The sequence below is a fragment of the Bos indicus genome, chromosome 1 (genome assembly GCF_029378745.1).
Source record: "Bos indicus isolate NIAB-ARS_2022 breed Sahiwal x Tharparkar chromosome 1, NIAB-ARS_B.indTharparkar_mat_pri_1.0, whole genome shotgun sequence".
Taxonomy (NCBI): domain Eukaryota; kingdom Metazoa; phylum Chordata; class Mammalia; order Artiodactyla; family Bovidae; genus Bos; species Bos indicus.
In genome coordinates, this window is record NC_091760.1 from 139,292,078 (window position 1) to 139,312,229 (window position 20,152).

The 20,152-nt window shown below is 37.2% G+C and overlaps 1 protein-coding gene across 4 annotated transcripts in view; it reads right to left on the reverse strand.

Moving 5' to 3' along the window:
• ATP2C1 (ATPase secretory pathway Ca2+ transporting 1) overlaps nt 1-20,152 on the reverse strand; it is a 154,229-nt gene that overhangs the window by 39,066 nt on the left and 95,011 nt on the right. For all 4 annotated transcript variants that reach the window (XM_070794818.1, XM_070794805.1, XM_070794823.1 and 1 more), the window contains 4 exons: nt 5,725-5,880; nt 4,606-4,674; nt 3,583-3,658; nt 846-912 (listed from right to left, as the gene is read on the reverse strand). In XM_070794818.1, the coding sequence (XP_070650919.1) occupies nt 846-912; nt 3,583-3,658; nt 4,606-4,674; nt 5,725-5,880 (368 nt within the window). The remainder of the gene's footprint in view (nt 1-845; nt 913-3,582; nt 3,659-4,605; nt 4,675-5,724; nt 5,881-20,152) is intronic.

The window sequence follows — 20,152 nt, forward strand, 5'->3', positions numbered from 1 at the left end:
TATCTCTTTTTAAAACTCCTTTTACTGAGATATGGCATGTATTGAATTATTCTCGTTGACACTTTTATCTCCTCTGTTTTGGACATTTTATTCTATTTTGGGGAGACCATTTTGACTTACAATTTTTAAGCTGAGTTTTTAATTTCAGTAATCATAATCTTTTTAAGATTTTTTTTTTATGTAGACCATTTCTAAAGTCTTATTGAATTTGTTCTATATTGCTTCTACTGTTTCTCTTCTGGTTTTTTGGCCAAAAGGCATGTGGGATCTCAGCCACCCAACCAGGGATCAAACTCATACCTCCTGCACTAGAAGGCAAAGTCTTAACGACTGGACCACCAGGGATGCCTCTTAAAAATCATAAACTTAATAACTAAAAAAGAAAAAAAATGTGGGTCCTGTGATCCTTTTCTAAAACAATTTGTCTGTCACGAATGCAATCTCTTCGCAAATCTCTGAAAATATGAATACTTTTCTGTTCATTTTCAATTTTTCTTCTATTCCTGCATATTTGGTTTTCCTCTGAGTTGATTATTCAGTTTCCATATTGTGGTCTTTCTTTCTCATGCTCCTAGATTTCAGTTTGGTGATCCTTGATTGTCTAAGTTTAAAAATGCAATATTTGGTTGGTAATACCAGATATGTAGTGTGGAGTTTCTCCACTGTATACATGTAGGTTTTCATTTTCCTATAGCTCATTTCAATATATGAATTCTGAACTATTTAAGTACACTTAATATACTCTTATGTGCTCATATAAAACCCATAATGAAATATAAGCTATGCCAAACAAAAAAAATGAGAGGCAAAAGACTTCAAATTATAAACAAACCATTAGAACTTACCTTACACTAATAGTAAACATTTCCAATATGTCTTTTCCTAGCAACCAGCCAACCAACATGATGATACCTATAACAGAATCAAACAGCTATTTTTCCCTTTTATATAAAATCACCTGAGCATACAAGGGATAGAACAACAAACTGAGGGCAGCAAAAGTTCCTTGATATAAAAGGGAAAGTTTATCAGATCACAGTTGCAAGATTTTATAAAACTCCATTAAGGAGGGAAGATTAAATTAATATTAAGGTTAAAGCTGTGTATGCATGCACACACCTACAGTTTTACCTTTTGCTGCCACCCATCCTTTAAAGTAATAATATCTGAAAGTTCCCAATATAAGAGAACATTACCAGTATTTTTGTACAATGGGGGAAAAAAAGAAGGCAGCGCATACATGTAGGTTTTCTATTAACTGTGAGGTTTGCAAAAAATAAACCCTAGAACTTTACTTCTCATAACTCAATACCCAGATACTACACATTAAATTTGTACTGCAAACCAAGAAGTATTTAGGACTCAGCCCAGAGATGATGCAAGACAGCTAAAACAGCAATTAACATTTAAAAATTATTAACTTTGCAGTATTTGAAAGTTAAAAAGCAATTAACATATACGAAACAACTGATTCTTTACTATATTTTTCAATCTTTATCTTTGAAAAAGAAAGTGAGGGGAAGGGATGTACCACTGGTTTTGTGAGGAAAAACACAGCATCAGAGTCTTAATAAAACAAAGTAACTTTGTATTCTAGATCAACATGTACATTTAAAACAAGATTTCCTTCATCTTTCTGCAATTACAAAAATAATGATCCAGATTGTGATCTTCTCAGATCCCATCCCAAATACTACCCTGATAAAAGGAATTATGTCTGATGAATTACACCAGGGTCAAACAAACTACAATCTGTGCCCCTCCTATGTGTTTTTGTAGATAATTTTTTGGAACACAGCCATATCCATTTGTGTTGTGGTTGCTTTTGTGCTGACAAAAGAGCTGAGTATTTCCATCACTGAAAGTATGAACCAAAGGCTGAAATATTTACAATCTGTCCCTTTACCAAAAAGTCTGCTGACCCTTGATTTTGATCTTGACCCTTCTCCTATTTCATACTAACAAGAAAATATATGTCCAATGCATTATATTAGAACCATGGAATCAAAAAGCTGAAAAATTTTTTTCAAAAAATTTGAGGTGGTTTCATGGTAAAGTGTTACATAAACTGGAAAGGTTTAATTGGCTAAACTTCCTTTCAATTTATCAAACTGACTATAAATTCTAAAAAATAAACAGCAGAACCAAATGAAGGGAGCTATGAGACACACCATTTAAACAAATGAACAAAACAACCTTCCCACTTTTTACTTTGCTTACAATAATGAAAAATGGATCAACAGAATTAATACTTAAAGAATTATTTTATTGCAACTGTACAGCTAAAATTGCATTATTTTTAAAGTTAGCAAGAAAAATGAAAATAACATCGTGGAAGAATTAAAGAAAAAGACTCCAAAATTGATGTGTTTAATGCTATAATAAAGATGTCATTTCAACTCCATGAATAAAGAATGGAATATAGAACTTCTGGTACCAGGATAAATAAATTTTTAGTAAAAGAGTACTAACTCTACCCTAAATCTTATACTAAAATAAATTCTAAATAAAATAGTAAAATTAAGTGTCAAAAATTAAGAGTGATGTTTAAAGAAACATAAACATTTTCCCACAGGGGGTTGGAAAAGCCTTTATGAATGGAACACAGAAACCTAACTGCAGAGATTATCAGTAGGATGGTGTGATCAGAATCTCAGGCAAGAGAGTGTTTCATTACACACATCTCTCCCCTCCCTACCAAGTTTATTATACAGCCCTCAAAAGCAACTTAAAAATCAAGAAAAAAAAACGTATTTCTAACTTAAACAACAAAAGGATTATATCCTAATTATACAAAGAGGTGTGACCAATCTAAGGCTTAAGCCACAAAAGAAACAGACTGGCAGTTCATAAAATAGAATAAAATAAAAAAGTTGTAAGATATATATGACAAAGTGCTCAGTTTCTCAAATAATAAATTTTGAAATAAACAAAAAAGTCGGCAACAGTGCTGGAAGAGAGACACTTTTTTTGTTGAGGTAGGGTATTATTTGGCAACAGCAAAGAAAAGCCTTTAAAAACATGCCAAAAATTACAAAACCACCACTCTTTGACCCAATAATATCACTTTCAGGAATTTATCCTAAGGAAATAAGAGCAGTTTATAACAAGATATCTGCACTGAACAATCACTTATACAATTTTTAAAAGTTTTAAAGACCTACACAAACATCTAAAAAGAGTGCTGACTTTTTACACGTGTATACATACACTCATAATACTACACAATCTTTAAATTTGCTTAAGGTGAGCATCTATTTAATGACAAGATGTTTATGATGGGATGCACGAAACAAAAAAGAAAAGCAGTCGTAACACAATACTATCATATTTTATTGAAGACTAGAAAGACATACTAAAATGTTTATAGAAAGGTTCTTTGATTATAGGAATTACAGACTTCTATCTTTGTAGAAAAGGACAATGGCTAGGGATTAGTTTAACAGTTTAAAAAAAGTAATAGTAGCTTAACACATGAATGAATTAATGGATTTTTTAAGTATGTACCTAACTCCCACTTCCCACTCAAAAAAGAAAACCTAAGTAAATATTATGAGATATACATACTCACTCTTCTCTTACCTATTATACCAAAGGAGTAAAAGGAAAGTTGTTTTCCTAAGAGGTCCATGCTCTTCTGCAGAGGGGTTTTTGGTGCCTTGACAAATTGGAGAAGAGTGTCACCACAATTACCTAAATTTAGTCAGCTTTACTATGTGCCAGGGCCTCTAAGTGCTTCACACACTCATGACATGCACGACTCCTTCAGCGAGGAAAGTGGGAGGCCTAGAGGCCTAGACTTTTAAAAACCTGTTTATTTGAAAAGGTCTGTGCTCTCTGTGCCTCTTTGGAGAAAATCTATTCTCCCTAGCAGCTTCCCCAGGATTTTAATATCATCAGCTGCTCCTCACTTTTCTACTTTTTCCTTTCTAGATCCACAAACATGCTTGTAACCGATCTTTTTATCCTGCTGGGTCCCTGGTCTCTGGCAATCCCTCTACTGCCAAGGTTGAGATGATTTTACACACTGCATCACATCCGGGAATCTCAGAAGGTTACCTGAGAAAATGATACTGTAGAATGCACTTTCTTTTTTATATATAAGGAGATATTTTAAATGAAAGAACTGCTTTTCAATAACCTTAAACAAGGATATCGTACAAGTTATTTATTTCACTTTGCAATCATTTTTTTCTCCAGATACCTGCAATTATGTCAAGCTGGGAATTTTGGCAGAAGATATATTCTAAAGCACAACTATACTATTTAGTTGTGCTTTAGAATATAAAGATTTTAAACTAATCTTTAAAATTCATATGATAAAAGTAATTGGTAAAAATAATTAGCCTTATAAATAACTGGCCATAAATCTTTTTCTCCTGTAAACAATGAATAAATATCAGAATGTTTCAGAATATTAACAATATTAATTCAAGCCCTTCCAATTACAAGCCTTCCAATTATGCTTTTAAGCACAGACAACTGATATTCTGAATAAAATACTACTTTTGAAAGTAATAAAATAATCCTCCAATGTTCTGTTTTCCCCTACTTAAAACGGAGAATATTTCAGATTTGAAACCAAAACATAAACTAAATACTCACTTCTTCTGCTTGCATCATTTTAAAAACTTCTCCGAATTCAGAATTTTCTCCTGTTCCAATGACAATACCCTAAAGGAAAAAACAAGAAATCGTATTTACATTCAGATGGAATCACCTTTCTCAAATGAAAACAAAACCCCTTCATTTCTTTTCTCCAAAGCTACCCATAAGTCAACATGTCTGACATAATATACCCAGGATTGCCTTTGGAAATTTACTTCCAAGGTTACCATAGATCCCTAAAAACAAACACCTCATTAAACTTATCAATGACTCAGTTCTGAGGTCCATTTTCCGGTCTATATTAATATTTCTGAAATTTGAACCTTTCTTATTACTCAAACATTTAATGTTTCCCCAACAAATACTAGTGAATAAAGCCTTTTATATTTGTGTAATATTAGAATCCAGTAAGGGCTTCCCTGGTAGCTCAGCTGGTAAAAAATCTGCCTTTAACGCAAGAGACCCCAGTTAGATTCCTGGGTTGGGAAGATTCCCTGGAGGAGGGATAGACTACCCACTCCAGTATTCTTGGGCTTCCCTGGTGGCTCAGATTGTAAAGAATAACTGCCTGCAGTACAACAGGTCTGGGTTCAATCCCTGAGTTGGGAAGATCCCCGGGAGGAGGGCATGGCAACTAACTCCAGTATTTCTGCCTGGAGAATCCCCATTGATAGAGGAACCTGGCGGGCTATAGTCTGTGGGGTCACAAAGAGTCAGACACAACTGAGCGACTAAGCACAGCACAACACAGAATCCAGTAAATAAAATATTTGAAATCAGTAGCTGAATGATACACAGTCAGAATATTATAGCTAGTACCATATCAACTAAATTGAAATTTTATTCAACCAATGGTGAACATATCCATAAGCCACTGTTTCTATCTAAAAAAAAAAAAAAAAATTGCCTGGTAAATGGAAGAACTATGGTTGTATTTTATCTCAGGGACACAGCTTACCCTTAGTTGCACAAAGAGCTGTCAAGGACTATGTTCAATTCTGCTGTTTCTTCCTCGTATATTTTTTAAAGATCCACGTAAAATTAGCCAAAAAAAGAACTGAGAAAATGGTTGAAAATGAAGGAACTGTTATCTTCAAAACAAGAATGGAAATTTACCTTTGCTTTGCCACATCTGACCAGTGTTCCCATGAAGGCAATGTTACTTCTTGATGCAAGATCTCCATTAGTAGCAGCCGGCTGAGGAGCTGTCACCTTAGAACAAGGTGTTGTCTCTCCTGTCAAGCTGGACTCATCAACAGAAAGATCCACAGCCTTGGGGAACATAAAGCACTCTAGTCAGTTCAAGTCTGAAAACTCCTTCTGCTAAAATTAAAATCTAAGGAGTCTGTAATCACCATTTCTTCTGCAAATATCCTCCCCGTTACAAATTACCCAAAACTTTTACCATATCCATTACTCAACAATCATATTTAAAAATGAAGCTAAGTCAAAAAAATTCTGACTTGCAAGGTTGACAGACCCATGAGACAAAATTAGCCTGAACTTCAAAATACAAGTAGGGCTAAGGAGACACTAGCTAAAACAATCTCTATCTAGACTTGGACTGCAAGGAGATCCAACCAGTCCATTCTGAAGGAGATCAGCCCTGGGATTTCTTTGGAAGGAATGATGCTAAAGCTGAAACTCCAGTACTTTGGCCACCTCATGCAAAGAGTGGACTCATTGGAAAAGACTCTGATGCTGGGAGGGATTGGGGGCAGGAGGACAAGGGGACGATAGAGGATGAGATGGCTGGATGGCATCACTGACTCGACGGACGTTGAGTCTGAGTGAACTCCAGGAGTTGGTGATGGACAGGGAGGCCTGGCGTGCTGCGATTCATGGGGTCGCAAAGAGTCGGACACGACTGAGCGACTGATCTGATCTGATCTAGAGAAGACTCAACCCTCAGGAGTTTTCTAAAATTATTTCCTAATTTTGCCCTATCCTAAAGTCCTGAAAATGGATTTGGCAGGTTTAAACCAACTGTAACAGAAGAGAAATATAACTAAATATAACTAAAAAGAAATATAACTATAACTAAAAATAAATAAATGTTTTCACAATTTGGGTTTAATATTCATGAATTCTTGCTATATATCCCTAACATTTATTTTAAATTTATGTCAGCAAGAATCAAAAATGCACATAAGTGTTTCCAAACAGATCATGAATATCATATCATCATCCAACTCTGCAACAGGGTTCAATACTGAGGGCTGCACTTCTAACACAATTAAGAATTCACCTACCCAAGCATGAAAAAAACAAACATCATTTTATATGTGGAAAATACTGCAGATGTGACCTGGCTCTGTTTATGAGTATGGCCCACAGAACAATAATTCTAAGGATGTTAATAGGCATTGTGTATAATGTTATAGACAGATGATCATTGATTAAACCAACACACACATATTTACACATACACACAAGGGAGGAGTACTATGGTTAAGTAAGTTTTAGAAACACTGTATTAAGAGGTAAACAGCTTCCCTTATGGTACTGTTTCTCAAAACTTGCAATGCATCAGTGTCAATCACCTCAAAAGGAATATAGATATAGCAGGGATTGTGGAAGAGTGACCTTAGCAGAACCAGCAACACCTCTAACACCTCAGAGCTTATTAAGGCATTTACTGCCCTACCACAGACAGTTGGGAGCGTGAACCTAACAGACTGCCTTTATACACCCTCCACATAATTCTGATGCAAGCTCAAGCTTGAGAATCAATAGAATAGTGTTTCCCAAACATCTCTGATGGAGAAGGGAAATGGCAACCCACTCCAGTATTCTTGCCTGGAGAATCCCAGGGATGAAGGAGCCTGGTGGGCTGCCGTATATGAGGTCACACAGAGTCAGACATGACTGAAGCGACTTAGCAGCAACAGTAGCAGCAAACATCTCTGATGAAGCTCTTGTTCAACGATCAGTAGGACAATCTCCAGAAAACTACAACCTGGTTCATGATTTTACTCATTCATTCACCCAACCAACGTTTACCGACTACCTTAACTATGTACCAGATACTGAGTCAGATCCAAGAAAAAAAACAAGATAAGAAAATGAATTCAGAGCAATTAGATGATTGTGCAGTCTCACTGCTATTATCAACTGAGCTGGTGTTCTGAATCAGGCCTCCTGATTGACAAAATTCATACTATGTACAAAGTACTCTAAATTTGTGTGCTCAATCGTGTCCAACTGTCTGTGATCCTATGGACTATAGTCTGCCAGGCTCCTCTGTCCATGAAATTTTGCCAGTTGTTATTTCCTACTCCAGGGGATCTTCCCAATCCAGGGATCAAACCTATATCTCTTTCAACTCCTGCACTGGCACACAGATTCTTACCACTGAGTCCCCTGGGAAGTCACATTCTAAATTTAAACCCTGTGTTTTTCTTTTCTCAGAGGGTGGGGAAGGGGAATAAATCTCATCTTTTTAAATGAGTCATTTTGTTATGAGCATAAATACCTTAAAAAAATCTCATGGAAAATAATTATTAAAAATTGAGTTCATGGATTCTTTCCCCCCATCTACATAATAAAACTTTGACTTATTCATTTAAAAAGTTGTTTACTAATGCTTATAATGTCCCACCCCCTGTACTATATCACATCCAATGGGAATCAGCAGTAAACAAAACAAAGGTCCTGTCTTCAGCTTTTAATCTAATGGGAAAATGATTTGAAAAAATAAACAAGTGTATATAATATAATGCCAGATAGTGGGGGAAAATAACATAGTAAAAATGGAGAGTGACACTTTAGGTAGAGAAAAGCTCTCAAAGCAGATGAGCCTTTTGCAGAGTCCTAATTCCCTTCTCCAGGGGATCTTCCTGACCCAGGGATCAAACTCAGGTCTCTTGAGTTGCAGGCGTATTCTTTACCATCTGAGCCAACAGGGAAGCCCCAAATTTGGGTTCATTACTTCACCTCAACTACAAATAAAAAAAACACCTGCCATGCTAAAAGGTAATGGACTTTTTATTTCTATTTTTTAAATTAAAAGAACACATTTGACTTTTCTTCCCAAATTAATCTTAGGATTGTCTGATTTTTCATGCTTTATTAATAAGAAAGAAAAAAGTAGGGCTGCCCAGGTGGCACTAAAGGTAAAGAACCCGCCTGCCAATGCAAGAGAAGTAAGAGACGTTGAGTTCAATCCCCAGGTAGGGAAGATCTCCTGGAGGACGGCATAGCAGCCCACTCCAGCATTCTTGGTTGAAGAATCCCATGGACAAAGGAGCCTGGCAGGTTAAGGTCCATGGGGTCAGAGTCAGACACAACTGAGTGACTAAGACACTAAGAAAAAAGTTAGGTCTTTTTCTTTAAAGATGATACTAACACTAAAAATAGTCAGCTGACACTTTGTTGCTCACTCTCTGGTAGGCACCAAGCAACATACTTATACCAAGTAAACCACAGTTACTTAGATACTAGCAACTCCAATGAGGCAAGCGCTAGTAGTTCAGTTCAGTTGCTCAGTCGCATCCAACTCTTTGCGACCCCATGGACTGTAGCACACCAGGCTTCCCTGTCCGTCACCAAGTCCCAGAGCCTACTCAAACTCATGTCCATCGTGTCAGTGATGCCATCCAACCATCTCATCCTCTGTCATCCCCTTCTCCTCCTGCCTTCAATCTTTCCCAGCATCAGGGTCTTTTCCAATGGGTTGGTTCTTTGCATCAGGTGGCCAAAGTATCGGAGTTTCGGCTTCAGCATCGGTCCTTCCAATGTAGTGAACGTGAACGTGAAGTCGCTCAGTCATGTCCAACTCTTTGCAACCCATGGACTGTAGCCTACCAGGCTCCTCTGTCCATGGGATTTTCCAGGCAATAGTACTGGAGTGGATGGCCATTTCCTTCTCCAAGGGATCTTTCCAACCCAGGGATCAAACCTGGGTCTCCCGCATCACAGACAGACACTTTACCGTCTGAGCCACCAGGGAAGTCCAATGTAGTAGTATCCCTATTTTTCAGACTTGTTGAAGGATTAAGGCCTCCTCCAACATCATACAGCTAGTAAGCTGTGGAGATGAAACCTAAACATTGACAAATTAATGATTTTTCTAAATCCCAAATCAAAAGAAAAAGTTTTCTTTGTTTAGCAAGCTCCTCATTAATACTTGTTACTAAAATCATTAATGCTTGTAATTTTCTGAGCTTTTAATCAGAAAAACTTAATACTTAATAAGAAACAGAAACTTGTATACAAGTTATAGAAAGAACTCCTTTCTCTGTGAGAAAAGTGAAATTTACGTTTTTCCACTGAAGACTTTTTACGTTAAATGTAAATCTTAAACAAGAATAAGTACCAGCATTAGGTGGGTGTCTGTAGGGACAAGGAGTATAAAAATGATTTGTATTTTTAAAGAGGCAGGAAGTATGGCTTTACTGACTATGTCAGGGACCCAGCTCTTCTGTGTCAGCCTTAGCAGTGCTATAATCATTTAAGAGAGTAAGAATCTTAATTCAAATCAGATTTTTCTACAGAAAAGAGGCCATGTAATTTTTTATACAACAGCCCTGTCTTAGTATACAAACTAATGTGGAAGAGAAGGGAGCTTTGGGCCCTTATCTTTTTCCTTATATAATTATAAATTTGTAAAACTTAAAAATATTAACAATACATTATCAATGAAATTTGTCTAAATCATACAATATAGCATAACTCTCAACTGTCTGCTGAACAAGAAAAAGGACAAGGTACTTTTTCTTAATGGTGATTATGAGTCACCAATAAGTCTCTCAACTGCTTTTCACAGAAAGCAGTTTTGAAAGAATGAGGGGAAGGCAATCATTTCTAAGAAGGGTAATACTTAATAAGGCAGGAAAGCCTAATTATTACAGTTTAACAAAGTCACAATTTAATTCATCTGAAAACAAACATATCAGAGTCATTTATCCAATGCATTCATGAGAGAAAGTTAAGATAAAATGAAATCAAACAAATAGCCAGCTCCAAACATAAAACCTTCAAAAGAGTTGTTAAAAGGGAAACTGATTATGCTTCCTCAGGCACTATGGTGGAGATATAAATAAGACCCAACACAGTTCAAAAGGCAGACTGTAAAAAAGAATCAAGGTGCATACATAATCCATAATCTGAATATTTAACATCTACAGAATTAAAATGGTTGATAAAAATATCAAGATTATTCCTATAAAACATTAGGGAGAAAGAAGGTAAATACTAACTAAAATCACAAAGATTTCCTGGAAAGCAAAAAGTGACTGCTTAAAAAAAAATTCGTTAATACAGTACAACTGCTAGCCACAAATAAGTTCTTAAACTAAAGAACATCTTGGTGTCCTGTATGCTGCTAGATTAATCACCTCGAGTCCAGAATTAAAAGCAATTGGAAATGGGTTTCTTTCCTCAGAAATGTATTTTTCAAAATGTTTCATCTGCAACTGCCTGATCATGATAAAATTTCTTACTTATGCTGTCAAAAATTAAGATTCCTCTTACTGTTTATTCAAATGAAGGAAATATAATTAAAAATTCTTCAGGAGCTCTAGCTTATTAATCAAAGTCCACCCACCCCAGTGTTACAAGAAATGAATTTGATCCTATGGTAAATGCTTGCAAACTTTGACTTAAGAGTACAGATTCAACTTGATCAAGTTGCTAATAATTTAAATTCAGTTAACAATGATTTATAGGATATTTCACTAAGATTATTAAAAAGAACAAAATTTTAAAAGGGAACCTATTTTTACAACAGTCCTTTCCCACCAACGTACAATGAGAATCTTAAAGTTAGTTAGTGTTAACGTTAATGGCTCAGTTGTGCCCAACTCTGCGACCCCATGGACTGCAGTCCACCAGGCTCCTCTGTCTATATGATTTTCCAGGCAAGGATACTGGAGTGGGTTGCCATTTCCTTCTCCAGGCGATCTTCCCAACCCAGGGATCCAACCCAGGTCTCCTGCACTGAAGGCAGATTCTTTACCGACTGAGCTACAAGGAAAGCCCAAACAAGGACACTAAGTCTCACTTCTAACCTACCCATATAATTAAATTCTAGTGACTTGGTGAGAGATCACAGAGTTGGACATGACTGAGCAACTGAACTGAACTGAATGAGGAAAAAAGAAACTCTTTCTCTTCAGCATTTTAAAATGAATAGCATTCTTCAGCTCATTATGCTATTTAACAACTGAACTATAAAAAGAAGACAACAAAACACTAAGCAGAGCTTCAGTTTAAATAATAAGTCTTAGAGAACCAACACTCTTATTGCTCTAAGTATGGACCTGTCTTCTCAGTTGTATGATAATACTATTAAAGAAAAACACATCTTTTCCAAACTCAAACACACATGATAACATCAAACAGCTTTTAGTGAATATGCATGTTTCCACATTCCACAAATAAACCATATACCTTTTCCAACATTTTAACTTAATTTCTTTTGACAGCTAGTTTAAAATCCCTAAGTTTGTAAACTGCTCTTTTTAACAAGTGTGCATGTAAGTTTAATAATTCAGAAATTTAAAAGCAAAGTTTCAGTGACAAATCACAATAAGGAAGGGCAACATGCTTATTTCAATTTATCAAAACACCTGCCAAAAAAACACATGGAATTCAATATAAATACTTATAATTCATGAATAACATCATAGAAAACAGTAGAGCAGGACACTCAAACAATCAGTCCAGTCCCTCCACTAAAACAATCATAAGGTGGCAAAAATGGACAGAATGAACTCTGGAATAAAAAACAAATCAATTAGGGAAAGGCATTTTTATTTTTCTATCTGCTTGTCCCCATTCCCAAGAGAAGCAACAACAGCAATGAGGATGGAAGCTTCTTTCCTGGACCCTATTCCTAAAATACTGTAAGTTGTGTGTTCTGACCTGTCTGGCAGTTCCCTGAAGGACTGGTACCGAGGCTGACCTTTATTTCACATCCTAACTCCAGCTAGAGTGGCTTTCCCGGTATTTGCCCAAAGATTAAACATACATAAGTTCATGATCTGAGCCACAGTCAGCTCCTGGTCTTGTTTTTGTTGACTGTATAGAGCTTCTCCATCTTTGGCTGCAAAGAATATAATCAACCTGATTTCAGTGTTGCCCATCTGGTAATGTCCATGTGTAGAGTCTTCTCTTGTGTTGTTGGAAAAGGGTGTTTGCTATGACCAGTGCGGAGTACGTCAAGGCTGTATATTGTCACCCTGCTTATTTAACTTCTATGCAAGTACATCATGAGAAACGCTGGGCTGGAAGAAGCACAAGCTAGAATCAAGATTGTCGGGAGAAATATCAATAACCTCAGATATGCAGATGACACCAGCCTTATGGCAGAAAGTGAAGAGGAACTAAAAAGCCTCTTGATGAAGGTGAAAGAGGAGAGTGAGAAAGTTGGCTTAAAACTCAACATTCAGAAAAAGAAGATCATGGCATCTGGTCCCATCACTTCATGGGAAACAGATGGGGAAATAGTGGAAACAGTGTCAGACTTTATTTTTGGGGGCTCCAAAATCACTGCAGATGGTGATTTCAGCCATGAAATTAAAAGACGCTTAATCCTTGGAAGGAAAGTTATGACCAACCTAGATAGCATATTCAAAAGCAGAGACATTACTTTGCCAACAAAGGTCCATCTAGTCAAGGCTATGGTTTTTCCTGTGGTCATGTATGGATGTGAGAGTTGGACTGTGAAGAAGGCCGAGCACCGAAGAACTGATGTTTTTGAACTGTGGTGTTGGAGAAGACTCTTGAGAGTCCCTTGGACTGCAAGGAGATCCAACCAGTCCATTCTGAAGGAGATCAGCCCTGGGATTTCTTTGGAAGGAATGATGCTAAAGCTGAAACTCCAGTACTTTGGCCACCTCATGCGAAGAGCTGACTCACTGGAAAAGACCCTGATGCTGGGAGGGACTGGGGGCAGGAGGAGAAGGGGATGACAGAGGATGAGATGGCTGAATGGCATCACTGACTCGACAGACGTGAGTCTGAGTGAACTCCGGGAGTTGGTGACAGACAGGGAGGCCTGGCGTGCTGCGATTCATGGGGTCGCAAAGAGTCAGACACGACTGAGTGACTGAACTGAACTGAACTGAACTGAACTAAACATACATGCTAGCAGGCAAAGGACAGAACACAGCAAAATAGCAGACACACCCAAAGACTGAAAAGGAAGAGAGTAAGGTAGAAGTTCTTTGAAGAAATAAAGGCTTGGAAGGGCCACCACGTACACCAGGGAAGACAAAGTGTAATGTCCAGAATCAGAAGCAAGTCCAGAAAAGACCTGAGAGGACCCTACAGATCTGAGTCTGTCACAAGAAGAAGGTGAAGGTGTGTGAAGGTAGAGTGGCAGGCAGCCTAGCTCAGTGATGAAGAAGTGCCCCAACTCAGAGAAAAGCTGCAAAGAGCAGGAGAGTGGCACCCCCTCCCCGACTCCCGGTTTTTTGGCTTCAGATGGATAAGGGTGACTCTGAAGATAATAAAACAGAAACTTCAGGGCCACAAACAACAAGGAATCTTGTCTTTGTAAAAAATAATTTGGAAAAGTCACTAAACAAAGTGGACTGCTGCAGCCCTCAACAACCAAAAACAAACCCTAAGGAGCAAATCTGATGTACAGAGTTACGACGTCATAATACCCCAAATACCTACTTTTCAACAAATAATTATAAGTACAAAGAAATAGCAAAGTATGGCCCTTTCACAGGAAATACTAAACTGACAGAAACTATCCCTGAGGCAGGCCAGACATTGGACTTACTAGAAAAACCTTAAGTCAACTGTCTTAAATGTGCTCAAAAAGGAAACCATGGATGAAGAATTAAAATAAATCAGAAAAGCAATTAATGAACAAAAAGAGAATATCAATAGAGAAAGAAATTTTAAAACTGTAAAAAAAAAAAAAAAAATCTAGGAATTCCCTGGTGATCTGATGGTTAGGACTTTGCACTTCCACTGCTAGGGGCCTGGGTTTGATCCCTGGTCAGGGAACTAAGATCCCACAAGCAGTGTGGTGTGGTCAAAATAAGAAATCCTGATGCTGAAAAGTATAATAAATGAAAATTTCACTAGAGGGGTTCAGCAGCAGATCTGAAAAAGGTGGTGGGGGTCGGGGGGGGGCAGGGATGAGCAAATCTGAAGACAGGACAATTGAAATTAACCAGTCTGAAAGGCAGAGAGAAAAAAAGAAAATGAAGGAAAATGATCAGAGCATAAGTATCTGTGGAACAATATCAAACGTACCAATTTCAGCATTTTAAGAGTCCCAAAAGATGGCGGGGCGGGGGGGTGCGGTGGGGAAGGAACCTAGAAATGGGCAGAAAGAATATCTGAAGAAATATTAGATGTAAACTTCCTAAATGGAATGAAAGACAGGAATTTACACGTCAAAGAAGACAAATACACAACAAACAGGATAAATTCAAAGACATCTATACTGAGAGATATTATAACCAAACTGCTGAAAGACATAGACAGAATTTTGAAAACAGCAACAACAAAGCAATTCAACATGTACAATGAACTCTCATAACATTAACATCCCATCTCTTATCAGAAACCATGGAGGCTAGGACCAGTAGAATGACATATTTAAGCACTGAGGGGGAAAAAAATCAAACAATTATATATCCAGCAAAATTATCTTTCAAAAATGAAAAACTAACACATTCCTATTTTTTAAATAGCTAAGACAATTCATCACTAATAGAAATGTCAACAAGAAATACTGAGTCCTTCCAGATAAAATGAAAGAATTTATAAAATAAAATACTTTAAAGCCATGTGAAGAAATAAAGATTTCAGTAAAAATAACAACAACAAAAATAAAAAATAAATGAACAAAGGATCTGAATACACAGTCTCCCGAAGACATACTGATGGCCAATAGGCACATGAAAAGATCATCATCACTAACTGCTGCTATTGTTCAGTCACTAAGTCCAGTCTGACTCTTTGCAACTCCATGAACTGCAGCACACCAGGCTTCCCTGTCCTTCCCTCTCCCAGAGTTTGCTCAAACTCATGGCCATAGAGTCAGTGATGCTATCTGACCATCTCATCCTCTGGCAACCCCTTCTCTGTTTGTCTTCAATCCTTCCCAGTATCAGGGTATTTTCCAATAAGTCAACTCTTCGCGTCAGGTGGCCAAAGTATCAGAGATTCAGCTTCAGTCCTTCCAATGAATATTAAGGGCTGATTTCCTTTAGGACTGATTGGTTTGATTTCCCTGCAATCCAGAGGACTCTCAAGAGTTTTCTCCAGCACCATAGTTCAAAGGCATCAATTCTTCAGTGCTCAGCCTTCTTTATGGTCCAACTCTCATATCCATACATAACTACTAAAAAAAAAAAATCACAGCTTTGACTATATGGACCTTCATCATCAAAGTGAGTTATCTGCTTTTTAATAAGCTGTCTAGGTTTGTCATAGCTTTCCTTTCAAGGAGCAAGCATCTTTTAATTTTATGGCTGTAGTCACTGTCTGCAGTGATTTTGGAGCCCAAGGAAATAAAATCTGTCACTGTTTCCACTTTTTCCCCTTCTATCTGCCATGCATTGATGAGACTGGATGCCATGATTTTAGTTTTTTTAATGCTGAATTTCAAGCCAGCTTTTTCAATAATTGTTAGGGAAATGCAAATCAAAACCTCAATGAGATATCACCTCACACCTATAAGAATGCCTATTATCAAAAGGACAAGAAATAACAAGCCTTGACAAGGATTTGGGAGAAAAAGGAACCCTCATACACTATTGCTGGGAACGTAAATTGGTGCAGGCACTATGGAAAACAGTATGAAGATTTCTCAAAAATTCAGAATAGAATTACCATATAAACTCAACCATTCCATAGTTGGTATTTATCCAAAGAATACAAAAGACATTAATTTGAAAAGATATATGCACCCATATGTGTTCCCTACATCATTATTTACAAGAGCCAAGATATGGAAACAAAATTAAGCGTCACTGATAGGTAAGTGAATAAAGATGATCACATACATACATATACACACACAATGGACTACTACTCAGCCATAAAAATAAATGAAATTTGTCATTTGCAACAATGCATATCATCTCTGAGAGTATTATATTAAGTGAAATAAGACAGAGATAGACAAATAGCATATGATTTCACTCATATATGAAATCTAACACACACACACACTAAAATAAATAAATTCAAACTCATAGAGAACAGACTAGTGGTCAACAGAAGGAAAGGAGGTTTGAGAGGGGGCAAAAGGGATGAAGGGGTCAACTGTATGGTAATGGATGGTAGCTAGGCCTTTTGTGGTGATCATTTTGTAGTATATACAGATATCAAATTATAATGATATACAGCTGAAACTTAAAAAACATCATATACAAATTTTACTTCAATTAAGACCCCCCAAAAAATCAATGAGAACCAATTTTCTATTTGAAATTTACAATAAAGAATGCTGTGTGATTAAGTAAAATAAACAAATGAATGACATGAATCAATGCATCATGGACTTTCCTGGTGGTCCAGTGGTAAGAATCTGCCTTCCAATGCATGGGGCATGGGTTCAATCCCCAGTAAGGGAACTAAGATCCCACGTGCCACAGGGCAACTAAGGCCACACACTGCAACTCGTGAGTGGCCCACAGCAAATATTGAGCCCACGTGCTCTGGAGCTGACACGCCACAACTGGAGAGAAGCCCCCACGCTGCAATGCAACCAAGACCTGATGCAGCTAAATAAATAGAAAAATTTTAAGTGAATCAAGCATTTTAAAAAGGGGAGACTGGAGGAAATCAGAAACAAAAAAATAAAACACATATAGAAAACAAATAGCAAAAAGGCACAAAAAAGTCTTTCTCTACCAGTAATTCTTTAAATGTAAATAGATTCACAATAGTGTAATACAGTCATACAACAGAATACTATTATTTGACAATAAAAAGCAGTGATGTACTGATACATGCTACAGCATAATGAAAACATTATGTTAACTGAAAGAGGCAAGACACAAAAGATTGTACAGTGTATACTTCCATTTACATTAAATGTCCATAACAGGCACATGTATTCTTGGACACGACTGAAGTGACTTAGCATAGCATAGCATTCAAACAGAACAAGCAGATTGGTAGCTATCAGGCTCTGGGGCAAGGAGACAAAGCTAGTGAATGCTAAAAGGTAAGGGTTTTCTTTTGGAAATGATGAGAATGTTATACACTTTGTGGTAATGGCCGTACAACTCTGAAAACTACTGAATTGTACATTTCAAATGTGTTAATTGTTTGGTATGTGAACTATATATGTCAATCAAGCTGTCTTTTAAAAATATATATTTTTACCTGTGGTAGATGTACCAGTACTTTTGGCACAGACTAAGAGCTAGTTATGAATGCCCCACCTCAGATCTGCCAAAACAGAACCCAGATGAGTCCAGCTCATATTAAAAGTTAGGATGCACTCCCCTAGGGCCATTCTATGTTACAGAAAGAAAACAGTCCTGAAAGCTCACACAGTTAATTCATTACATAAGAAGTCACATTTTATTCTTTTAATTACTTTGCTTGCAAGTTGGTGTCTCCCAGTAGAAAGGGCACAAAACTGTCTTTTGCATTTCCGAACTTTGAAATCTGAAATAGCAGTCTATACACGGTACTCGACTATTTGTTGAATGGCTAAAAAAATGACCTCGTAACACAGACTGATTTCTGACGAGAGGGACAACATTTTGCCTAAATATGCTAGCAAATGTTAGAAAAAATTCTCTTTTGAAAAAGAAAAGCAAATCAAAGCAGAATCTGTTTTGTCAGAATATCAAGTTTTCCACTGAGTAAATGGAGAATTTACTTAGTAACTGAGGAAGTCAGATGTTCTGACATAGAAAGATAGCTCCACTAAATGGAGTTACCCAACACAGAGGAACCTGCTTGCTAGTGGTTTTTAACAAAAGAGCGGCCAAGAACGTGAGCCTTACAGAAAGGGACATAACGCGTAACTGAGGTTTCAGTCAGAGACTACCTCTGACCGTAGCCAAGGGAGGTCTGTGCTTATTCAATTACGCTCATTGTCTTTGGTTTTTACTCACCCTGGGTACTGAGGAACAACCCTAAAGACACCAGAATCTACTCAGTGAGCCAAACTATTGTTCTATAACAAACTGCGTGGATTCCTGAAGTAAAAAGGGTCTCTACGCAATGCCAACTGGCAGGTTCTACATTTAGACTTCCAAGCCTGGCCCAAGTCAATCTTGACTCCTTGTGGAAATATCCTTTCTGCGCAGATCTGAAAGGTCTGATCTAGTGTCATAAAAATGGCTTTCTGGCTCTCAACCACATAAGTGGTAGTTGTCTAATAGAAGTTCGATACATTTAGAAAAACATCCTATCAAAAATTGGGATTGGGAAAAAAGAAGTAGCAACTGTACCCTGTGTGTAGATTGTGAGGACAGTTTCAAAGAATGATATGTGGCACATAAGCCACAAAAGAAAGTGTCAACAGAATTGATCTTTCAGAACTCCAAGTAAAGAAAAATCTTGGTGTATTTCAGTCAACGTTTTGGGGTTAGTTAGAAATTTTCAGCTAAGAGGTAAAATATTTTCAACAGTCAAAAGTAACCTGCTTTTCCTCTATTACATTGTTTTCTCTTACAAAGAATTCCTTATTCAAATACTGATACAGACTTTACCTGGAAGATTATGAAAAGTATTTTATGCTTCCAAAAAGGCAAAATGTACTACTATACAAATACATGCCGTCTATAAGACTGCTTTATCTAAAGTCACTATCAGACCAATCCCTCAAAAGTGTTAGTTGCTCAGTTGTGTCTGACTCTTTGTGACGTTATGGACTATAGACTGTCAGGCTCCTGTGTCCATGGAATTCTCCAGGTAAGAATACTGGAGTGGGTAGCCATTCCATTCTCCAGGGGATATTCTCTACTGAGGGATCAAACCCAAATCTCCTGCATTGCAGGCAGATTCTTTATCATCTGAGTAACCAGGGAAGCCCAATCCTTTGGCAGCCACCAATTAACTGGCCAGGATGCCTCTTTTCAACTACTATTTAAAAATTAAAATAAAAATCCTTCGGTAAAAAAACTAGAAAACATGTCCATACACTCAATTCCTCTAAATTTTACTATCCCAGCTCCATGAATAATTCTAAGGTTCCTATACTGGTAAGGTTACTGCCACCAACACATATTCACTCTTTCCTTGGCTATGGAAAACTGACTCAGGCAAGAAAACACAATACAAAAATCTTTAAGTTATCAATATTAATCTTCTTTAAAAGGGGTTTTACAAAAGATAGGTTCAGCCTGCTATGGACTGAATTCTGTCCCCCTAAAATTCATGTTGAAACCCTAAACGCCAATGTGAGGTGATGGTAACTGGAAATGAGGCCTTGGGAGGTGATCAGGGTTAGAGAAGGTCACGTGGGTGAGGCCCACATAATGGGATCAGGGGCACTGTCACACGAATGGAGATCACTCTTTGTACCATATGAAGATATAGCAGAAAGGCTGAAAGACAAAGAGAGCCCTCACCAACAACCCAATTCTGCCAGACCTTGACTGTG